Genomic DNA, 10979 nt, shown 5'->3' on the forward strand with positions numbered 1-10979 from the left:
CCTATCAGTGCCCACCTGTGCAGCCTATCAGTGCCCATCCGTGCCACCTATCAGTGCCGCCCATCCGTGCCCATCTGTGCCGCCCATCCGTGCCGCCTATCAGTGTCCATCAATGCCACCTCATCAGTGCCATTTCATTGGTGCCACATCATTGGTGCCCATCAGTCCCGCCTTATCAGTGCCCATCAGTGTAGCCCCATCAGTGAAGGAGAAAACTTACTTATTTACAATGTTTTGAAACTGAAACAAAAAAAAAAAATTTTTTTTCAAAATTTTCGGTATTCTTTTATTTGTAGCGCAAAAAATAAAAACCGTAGAGGTGATCAAATACCACCAAAAGAAAGCTCTATTTGTGGGAAAAAAATTATAACAATTTCATTTGGGTACAGTGTAGCATGACCGCGCAATTGTCATTCAAAGTGTGACAGCGCTGAAAGCTCAAAATTGGTCTGGGCAGGAAGTGCCTGGTATTGAAGTGGTTAATTTTCAAAAGTAAAAGACCAAGTCTGCCGGAAAAGTCCGGTTGTGTGTAGGCAGGTCCACTCGTTCGGAAAGTTTGGCGTACCTCCGTTTCAAAGTCTGGCGATTTTTCCCCCGGGCTAAGTCCGCCGGACAGTCTGATTGTGTTTATACTCGGCATTAGGGACTCTAAGCGCCCATACAGAAAGTATGTTGTGTTAAGGTACGAGCATTGACCCATTTTCACGTTAATATGCAATGCAAGACAAAAGCTTAAAATAAATGGGCAGGCTAAGCCTCAAAATGTCCAAAAAACACATATGCACCATTTTGGCAACACAAAGCAAAGCTGTGTTGCATTAGTACGTTTGGGTACCTTTCAAAAATTGTGCTGCAACATGTCAACGCGTGTAACCTGCATTGAAGCATTTGACAGAAATTTGACAGTCTGGTCCAGATGGATAGATGCATGTGGTTGACTATTTCACAAGAGGTTCAGAAGTAGATTGATAAACCTTTACGTACACACTTTGGGTACTCTGGGTTTTTGCCTTTCCTATTAACCCTCCCCCAATGTCTCTCTTCCGCACCACCCCCCCCCACTTAATCCTTCCTTCCATTGACTCTTACCATCCCACCCTCAAATGTAACATCCATTATAACTGCTAGCTATTAAGGGTTATTGAGCTGAGTACTGCTGCCTGAGATTACATATTTCCTTTATACAGTTCTCTTAGCCGGCATTATAACTTGTATTATACTTTGTAGGATAAAATTAGGGGGTTAATTCCCTTGAATCTTATTAATTTTACTGTTGATAATTTTGTAATGCAATTGGAATATGCCAGTTGGCTTGTGTTTTGTACAGCCGATTTGTTCAATAAAAACTTTTCTGTTAAAAAAAATATCAATCTTGGATGTAACCCCCAAAAGGCATAGTAAGTATAATGTACTAACAAAAAAAAAAACACACACAAATTGTTACCTGTATAACCAGCAGTAACTGGCTGTTCAGCTGGGAATTTTGCCTGTGGAGGTGCAGGTGGCGGTGGGGTTTGCGGCCTAGTAACAGATGTTGGCTCTCTCATACGGTTAATAACATTGTCAGACAACTATAAAAAAAAAAGGCAAAAGTAAAGTAGAAATGATTAACAATATGTCAAGCTTTGTATGAATAAAATAAGAATTTTTCCAAGTGTAACTAAAAGGCAAAACTAAAACTAAAGTGTGCCCCCGATGACGTTGTTTATGTTAACGCCTTGGGCGGAGTTGGAATCTGTGACATCATTGAGCATGCATGCACATTCCTGGGAATACTGGGATTCATAGTTTGTAATGATGGTTTGCAAGTCATTTGTGAGTGATGTTAACCAATTTTAATAAACTTATTAGATGGATTTACAGAATGAGATTAGTTATTTTGAACCCTTTACATGGTTGATACCTGAAGTTAGGTGTTTGCTACTGATGAACCACTGTGATCATTCTAAGGGTTGCGGATCTATGGAGTACACAAGTGCTTTATGGGACTTCTTTCTGAAATAGCTAAAATAACAACAAAGGAGTGGCTTCACAACAACTCCACGACGGTTCTTGAATGACCCAGCCAGAGACCTGACTTAAACTCAATTGAGCATCTCTGGAGAGACACTTACCATCCAACTAGGACTGGGGAAAAAAATCGATTTGAATCGAGTTGAGAGGTCAAATCGATTAAAATTTTCAGCAAATCAATTTTTTTAGATTTTTTTTTTCACCAGGACCAGCTCTGACACCGCGCCGGTCCTGAGGAACTGCGGGCAGGAGATTTTAAATAAGTTTGCAACTTCGGCCTAGTCCACGAGGCCGGACGCTGCGGACTAGGCCAAAGCTCAATTCAAATCGTGACTCGAGTTTAAAAAAAAATTTGCAGATTATTTTTTTTTTGGAGAAAATCGCCCAGCTCTACATAGAGGGGCTGACATTGACAATTTTAGGTTGCGGGCCGCAAACAGAGAGCAAGGGAGGGAGATGACAGGCAGGAAGGAGGGGGTAAAGTAGAAGAGAGGAGAGCATAGCAGGGCAGCATATGATGGAGGAATGCACTCTGACCATGGTGGACATGGCTCAGCAGCCATGATTTTCGTGGTCAGTACAGAGAGGGCATACAGCAAGTGCAAGTTCAGGGAGCATTTTTTACTGTTCAAGCACTGGGTTGTGTAATCTGCTTTAAGGGACTGGGATTTATATATTTTTTTTTGGGGGGGGGGGGGGGAGGAGGGTTAACAAACGCGTTAAAGTATTCTATGCATTAACTAATTTCAAACCACTCGCCGCAATTGTACATCGGCTGTTTGAAGTCAAAAACCCCGGTAACCTCTTCTTCAGCGGGCGGTCTGCTTTCAGATAAAAATTGTCTCTGCAGTGGATTTGCCGCAAGATCACTTTTACCGGGGGCGGGAGTGCGCTCCCGCCTCGCTCTGGTGGTCTCCGTCACTTAGCATAGCCTTCAGTAACAGAGGAGACGATCATGTTCTCTGCCCCTCAAAAGCCTGGAGCCAAGTGAGGGAAAGATAGCTCTCACTCAGCTCCATACTATTGAATGGCGGAAGCGATGTCAAACGTAATTTCCGCCCAATGGTCTTAAAGGGGATTTTTTTTTATTATTGCATTTTAGTGTAAATATGAGATCTGAGGTCTTTTTGACCCCCAGATCTCATATTTAATAAGCCCTGTCATGCCTTTTTCTCTATTACAAGGGATGTTTGCATTCCTTGTAATAGGAATACTTTTTTTTTTTTTTTTAAAGAACGGTGTAAAAAATAAATAAATAAAATAAAAAGTCAAAGAAAAAAAAAAATGTAAAGCTCCCCGTTCATGGAGCTCACATGCAGAAGCGAACGTATATGTAAGTTGAGCCCGCATATAAAAACGGTGTTCAAACCACACATGTGAGGTATCGCCATGATCGTTAGAGCCAGAGCAATAGTTCTAGCCCTAGACCTCCTCTGTAAGAGCCGGTTCCCACAGGGGCGACACGACTTCCAGGACGACTTTGTGAGGCAACTTGGAGACGACTTGAACACGACTTAGACACGACCTGGGGCAACTTACAACACAACTTTAAGTCGCCCCAGGCCAGGCGACTTTTGCCGTGGCCAATCAGAGAATGAGCTCTGAAGGGGGAACTCCACGCCAAATTTCCGAAAAAAAATTGGCGTGGGTTCCCCCTCCGCCCTTAGATCTGGTATGGATTCTAAGGGGAACCCCCCCCCCCCCGATCCATACCAGACCCTTATCCTAGCACGCTACCCGGCCGGCCAGGAAAGGGGGTGGGGACGAGTGAGCGCCCCCTCCTGAGCCGTACCAGGTCATGTGCCCTCAACATGGGGGGGGGTGCCTTGGGGAAGGGGGGGCCACGCACCCCCCCACCCCAAAGCACCTTGTCCCCATGTTGATGAGGACAAGGGCCTCTTCCCGACAACCCTGGCCGTTGGGGTTTGCAGGCAGGGGGGCTTATCGGAATCCGGGAGCCCCCTTTAATAAGGGGGCCCCCGGATACCAGCCCCCGCCCTATGTGAATGAGTATGGGGTACAATGTACCCCTACCCATTCACCTGTAAAAAAAAAAAAACACAACACACAAGGGTTAAAATAGTTTATTGCACAGCTCCGGGGGTCTTCTGTCCGTCTTCGGGGGTCTTCTCGCCGGACTCCTCCGCTATCTTCTGCTAGCTCTTTTGCTAACGGAGGAGCCCAGCTTTCTTCTTCGCCGCCGCCCTCTTCTTCCGACTTCGGGGGTCTTGTCCCCCTCTTCGGTTCTTCTTGCCGGGCCACCGCGCCTTTTTCTAGCTCTTTTACAGGCGGTGGCCCGGTCTTCTATCGCCGTCTTCTGTTCTTCTCTTCAGATGTTGCCTCGTCGATGTCTCCGCTCACAATGACGGAGACAGTCCCAGCATCCTCTGGGACTGTGACATCATCCGGTGATGTCCCTATATAAGTCGCCGCGCGCCGCGTCCTTGCCACTGTGAGCGGAGGCAGCGACGAGGCAACATCTGAAAAGAAGAGAAGAACAGAAGACGGCGACAGAAGACCGGGACACCGCCTGTAAAAGAGCTAGAAGAAGGCGCGGTGGCCCGGCAAGAAGAACCGGAGAGGGGGACAAGTTGGAAGAAGAGGGCGGCGGCGGCGAAGAAGAAAGCCGGGCTCCTACGCTAGCAAAAGAGCTAGCAGAAGATAGCGGAGGAGTCCGGCGAGAAGACCCCCGAAGACGGACAGAAGACCCCTGGAGCTGTGCAATAAACTATTTTAACCCTTGTGTGTTGTGTTTTTTTTTTTTTTTTTTTTTACAGGTAATTGGGTAGGGGTACATTGTACCCCATACTCATTCACATAGGGCGGGGGGCTGGTATCCGGGGGCCCCCTTATTAAAGGGGGCTCCAGGATTCCGATAAGCCCCCCCGCCCGCAGACCCCGACAACCAACGGCCAGGGTTGTCAGAAAGAGGCCCTTGTCCTCATCAACATGGGGACAAGGTGCTTTGGGGTGGGGGCCGCGCTGCCCCCCCTTCCCCAAGGCACCCCCCATGTTGAGGGCACGCGGCCTGGTACGGCTCAGGAGGGGGGGGGGGTGCTCGCTCGTCCCCACCCCCTTTCCTGACCGGCCGGGTAGCGTGCTCGGATAAGGGTCTAGTATGGATCCGGGGGGGACCCCCATGCCGTTTTTTCGGCGTAGGGGGTTCCCCTTAGAATCCATACCAGACCTAAGGGCCTGGTATGCTCTCGGAGGGGGAACCCACGCCAAATTTTTTTCATAAATTTGGCGTGGAGTTCCCCCTTCAGAGCTGATAATTCCGTGAGAGTCGCCTCCGTATAGATGGAGATCCGACTTGTAGGCGACCTCCATTGAAATCAACGGGTACCAGTCGCCTACAAGTCGGATTGAAGTAGTACAGAAACCTTTTCTGAAGTCAGAGCGACTTCAGTAGTGTACATTAAGACGGCTCTCATTCACTTACATTGATTTTTACACGTTGTCCGACCTGAGGCGACCTGAAGTCGGATCTGAGTCGCCCCTGTGTGAACCGGCTCTAACTCAAAACTGGTAACAGGTTGACATTTTTAACCATTGCCTATGGAGATTTTTAAGGGTCAACATTTTTCGCCATTCCACGGGTATGCACAATTTTGAACCGTGACATGTTGGGTATCAATTTACTCGGTGTAATATTATCTTTCACAATATTCACAAAAAAATAAAATAAAATTGGGCAAACTTTACTGTTATCTTTTTTTCAAAAAAAGTGTATTTTTTTTAAATTGCACTTGTAAGACTGCTGCATAAACACGGTGTGTGCCACAATGACCGCCATTTTATTCTGTAGGGTGTCTAAAAAAAAAAAAAGATATATATATATATATATATATATATATATATGTTTGGGGGTTCCAAGTCATTTTCTTGTAATAAAATATTTTATATATATATATATATATATATATATATATATATATATATATAAAATTTTAACTTGTAAACACCGAGTCTGCAAAAATAGGCCCGGTCCTTAAGTACCATATTTATCGGCGTATAACAGCCTTTTTTTTTTTTCCCTTAAAATCAGGGGAAAATTGTGGGTGCGTGTTATACGCTGATCCCCCACTGATTGTGAGCCACCAAGATACATAGCAGTGTGAGCTCGGCTCCACTGACAGTCACGCCCAGTCCTACCCTATGATGGACATAACACAGGGACTGGGCGTGACTGTGAACCGAGCCGAGTACAGTCGGCTAATCTCGGCTCCGCGAGAGGACACGAGAGCTGCCGAGATACACAGGTAGAGGTCGACCGATATGGGTTTTTCTCTTGCCGATGCCGATGCCGATATTTAGAAATCATGGCGGCCGATAGCCGATATATGATGCCGATTTTTTTGGGCCGATATGTTAGGCCGATTTTATTTTATTTATTTATTTATTTTTAATCCCCCTTGATCTAACACACCTTTCCCACTGGGGCGTTTTAAGGCGCTTTTGGGCTAAAAATAGCGCCTGTAAAGTGCCTGTAAAATGGCTCCCCTGCAGTCTGTGTGAAAGACAGAGTGCTTTCACACTGAGGCGATGCACTGGCAGGATCTTAAAAAAAAGTCCTGCAAGCAGCACGTTTGGAGTGGTGTATACCGCTCCTCCACCACTCCTGCCCATTGATATGAATGGGCACCACTGCCGAAGCGCATGCAATGCGATTTGGCAGCGGTGTTTCATGGGCGCATTTAACCTCTTCCTTGGCCGCTAGCTGGGTTATATGTGCCCCACTAGCAGCCAAATAGCACCGCTAAAATGATGGTAAAGAGCCGCTAAAACTTGCGTTTTACCATCAACGCCTGTCCGCTCCAGTGTGAAAGCGGCCTTCATACGTGATACAGAAAATTTCTTACACTTAAACATTTATTAAACAAAACAAACCTCCAATCAGTTTACTTGTATGTATGATTTAGATAAAAAAAAAAAAAAAAAAATTATATATATATATTAAATAAAAACAGGTAGTCAAAACTTTTGGACAAAAAAAAAAAAAAATGGGCTAACTTTACTGTTTTTATTTTATTTTTATTTTTTAAATGGTGTATTTTTTTCCCAAAAAAATGCATTTGAAAGACCTCTGTGCAAATGCCGTGTGACATAAAATATTGCAACAACCGCTATTTTATTCCCTAGGATCTCTGCTAAAAAAATATATATCCTTTTTGGGGGGTCTAAGTGATTTTCTGGCAGAAAATACAGGATTTTTTACTTGTAAGCAACAAGTGTCAGAAAAGATTTAGTCTTTAAATGGTTAAACTGAGAACTTCTACACACAGAGATGACTTAATTCATTCAAGTGTAAACATTGTATCTTTCTGTTCTTTTCTTGGCAGCCTGCCCAGAGAGGAGGAAAGGGTTGCTATGACGACTCAGTCAACTTAGACCATTCTATACAGAAGTCATTTCAAAGTCCCGCTGTAGTTCTAAATCGGCTTTTTATCAGCACAAATCGGCCGATGCCAATTATTTAAAAAACGGCAAATATCGGCCGGCCGATATATCGGTCGACCTCTATACACAGGACTCTGTATCTCGGCTGCGCCATTTTTCAAATGCAAAGCTGCAAATAACAAGGCTGCATTGATGGGCATGCAAATGTAAGTTTTTTTTCCTTAAAATTCCCTCCTAAACTTGGGGTGTGTGTTAAACGCAGATAATTACGGTATTTAAAAGCGGAGTTCCACCCAAAAGTGAACTTCCGCTTTTCCGGTTCCACCCCCCCTCCGGTTTCACATTTGCCACCTTGCAGGGGAGTGCATATACCTGTCTAATACAAGTGTTTTGCTCCCACTTCTGGGCATACATACCTGAGCCCCCCCACCCCCACTATATTCTGGGATACACACGGGTCTCTATAAAACAGCAGGAACCAGTGGGATAGCGCATGCAAAGTAGGGAACCAGGAGGTGAAGCCTCAAGGCTTCACTTCCCAATTCCCTTACAGAGGATGGCACCCGATAGCTGAGGGACAGATCGGCTTCGGGTGCCGACATCGCAGGCTTCCTGGACATGCAAGTGTCCATATTTTAAAAGTCAGCAGCTACGGTATTTGTAGCTGCTGACTTAAAAAATAAAAAATAAATAGCCAAGTTCCGCTTTAAGATTAAAAAAACAAAAACAAAACCCTGTATGTGGCAGTCTCCCCGACACCCTCTAATTACTTACCTGAGCCCCATACCTCACCAGCGATGTTCACAGATGTCTTAGTCATCCAGGATGCTCCTACTGATTGGCTGAGACATAGTAGGGGTGCCATTGGTTCCCACAGGTGTCAATCAAACTCAGTTATCTAATCAGGAGAGCGAGAGGGGCGGGCCTCTATGTCTGAGTGGACACAGGGAGCTGTGACTCGGCTGACCCCATAGCGAGCGGATTGTTGTGTGTACACTGAACAGGAGGGAGGGGCCAGGATCACAAAAGAGGGACCCGAGAAGAGGAGGATCCAGGCTGTTCTGCGCAGTCCAACTGCACAGAGGTAAGTATAACATGTTTGCTTTTTGTTTAAAAAAATAAAAATTCGTTACAAATCACTTTAAGGGTACGTTTACATTGGAGGAGGGCTTGAAAATGTGTGCGTTACGCATTTTATTGTGAGTTTGGGGGGCAATTTGAAATCTGTGCGGGTTCATGTAGAGATGTCTATTCAAATCACCTCTGAAAGTAGTGCAGGAACTACTTTTGGAAATCGGTGTGTTGCCACAAAATCAATGTCACACCGATTCAGACGGTGCCATCAATAGGCTGCAATCTGACATGTCAAATCGCTCCGATGTGAACGGGGGTTTAAGTAGCACAATTTCAAGCAGCAGATCAGTGCGATTTCAGGTTTAACTTGCCTGACATCTGTGTGACTTCATTCACAGATGTATATGCAAGTCGCACCTGAAATTGCAAACATTAGTGCAGGAACCTGTTTTCAAATCGGTGCTTCATTGTGAAGTCGGAGTCGCACCGATTTGAACCATTCCATTGCCGACAAAAGGGTGCGACTTGCCATGCAATTTGGAACTGTCAAATCCCATGACAAGTGGCACAAGTGTAAATGGGGGGGGGCTAAATCAGACAGAGAGAAGGAGCCACACTGTTTCCACACCTATCAGTAACCTCTGAAGGGCGATCTGAATGCAGCTCACCCTTCAGAGGAAAGGGAGATTTAGCCGCACATCCTCATCTCCCTTCACACGTCTTTATTAACCAATTGGAGTCCATTAGTGACCAGCAGGCCAGCCTTATACATAACCTTGAGAAGGTCAGAGCTCCATCGTATGTCACACGTGTTGGAATGGATTGTATGAGCAGCTCCCCCTCCCCCCTCTAACACAGACCCCCGTCACACGGCTAGCAGGGTGACCCCCCACAGGCTGTGCTGTCGCATCCAGTACATGACCTATAGAGGAGACAAGGCCTCGGACACACACAATCACGTGTCCTCCTCCACTCACCCGGATCCCCTTCACCACAGTCACGTTATCATTCTCGTCTGCCTCGAACGAGACCCTCCTGGTGCTCCCGCTGCCCCCCATGTCACACTGCCGGTCTCTCAGCCTCTCTCCTAATGACAGCAGGCGGGTCACCCAGTACACGGGCCGCACACAGAAGCCGGCTACCGCTCAGCAACTACGGGCACGCTGATTGGCAGGATTCAGAGAGGCCACGCCTCGAAAGGATGATACCGGGTTATCATTGGTGGGTGGTTAGCACGACAACACAGAGGCGGAAAGTTTGTTCGGGAGCATGTTGGAGTGTCAGTGTGCTGTACACAGTGTAGAGGTGACGGGCGGTGATCTGCTTTAGACAAGTCCTGCATAAGCTTATAGAAAACTATTGGTGACCAAAGGGGGCATGTCTGTGATGTGTGTCAGCCGGTCTAGTTGTGTCTGGGGACATGTGGGGACGTACGAGCAGTGTGGAGACGTAACAAGCCGCCCAACGCTTTAAGATTGGGATGAGGGACAGCTACTAGTAACCTTAGGACACGCCCCCTGCCACACCCCCTTAAAGGAGAATTAGCAAAAAGGTTAATGAACCACTTGCTTAGTGAGCACCTAACTTGCCCAGACCATTTTTCAGCTTTCAGCGCTCTCATAGATTGAATGCCAATTACTCAGCCATGCAACACTGTATCCACACAACATTTTTATCATTTTTTTTTTTCATACAAATAGAGATTTCTTTTGGTGGTATTTAATTTTTTGCGACATAAGTGAAAAAAGAGCAAATTTTTTTTTTTTAAACTTTTTTTTTAGTTTCTATGATAAAATTTAGCAAATAAGTAATTTTTGTTCATAAATGTGGGCCAAAATGTATACAGCTACATCTCTTTGGTAAAAATAATCCAAATTGGTGGATATTTAGAGGGCTTTCACACTGCGCCACCCATAGCGACAGCTGTAAAACGCTGCTATTTTTTGCAGCGCATTTCAGCTGCTAGCAGGGCGATTTTACCCCCGCTAGTGGACAAGAAAGGGTTAAAACTGCAGGCAATACGCCAAAATAGCGGCGTTTTGCCGGCGTTATTGCAGTGCTGCCCCATTGATTTCAATAGGGAGCAGCGGGGGAGGGGGGGTAGACTCACGGCTCCAAAGAAGCTGCTGGCAGGACCTTTCCTGACATCCTGCCAGCGCACCGTTCCAGTGTGAAAGCCCTCAGGGCTTTCACACTGGAGACAACGGTGAAGCAGTTTGAGGGCGGATTGCAGGCACTATTTCTAACGCTATAGCGCCTGCAAAACGCCCTCGGTGTGAAAGGGGTCTATGTCTGTGAAAGTTATAGAGTCTACAAGCTGTGGTGCAAATCATTGAAACTTGATCACACCTGATGCACTGACGGCCAATCTCATTTCGTGAGGCTCTGAAATGTCAGGAAAGTACAAATACCCCCTAATTGACCCCTTTGTGAAAAGTAGACAGTCCAAGGTATTTAGTAAGAGGCATGGTGAGTTTTTTGAAGTTGTAATT

General features: G+C 45.9%; 1 protein-coding gene across 1 annotated transcript in view; it reads right to left on the bottom strand.

The window, feature by feature from the left end:
• CHCHD3 (coiled-coil-helix-coiled-coil-helix domain containing 3) overlaps positions 1 to 9651 on the bottom strand; it is a 290963-nt gene extending 281312 nt beyond the window's left edge. Inside the window, exons 1-2 of the mRNA XM_077472597.1 lie at positions 9465 to 9651; positions 1445 to 1571 (exon numbers count right to left, since the gene is read on the bottom strand). Of these exons, the coding sequence (XP_077328723.1) occupies positions 1445 to 1571; positions 9465 to 9545 (208 nt within the window). The 5' untranslated portion in view covers positions 9546 to 9651. The remainder of the gene's footprint in view (positions 1 to 1444; positions 1572 to 9464) is intronic.
• Positions 9652 to 10979: the final 1328 nt, after the last annotated feature.

Source organism: Lithobates pipiens, unplaced genomic scaffold (genome assembly GCF_037356315.1).
Source record: "Lithobates pipiens isolate NorthernLeopardFrog02 unplaced genomic scaffold, aLitPip1_a1.2 Scaffold_8, whole genome shotgun sequence".
Classification (NCBI taxonomy): Eukaryota; Metazoa; Chordata; class Amphibia; order Anura; family Ranidae; genus Lithobates; species Lithobates pipiens.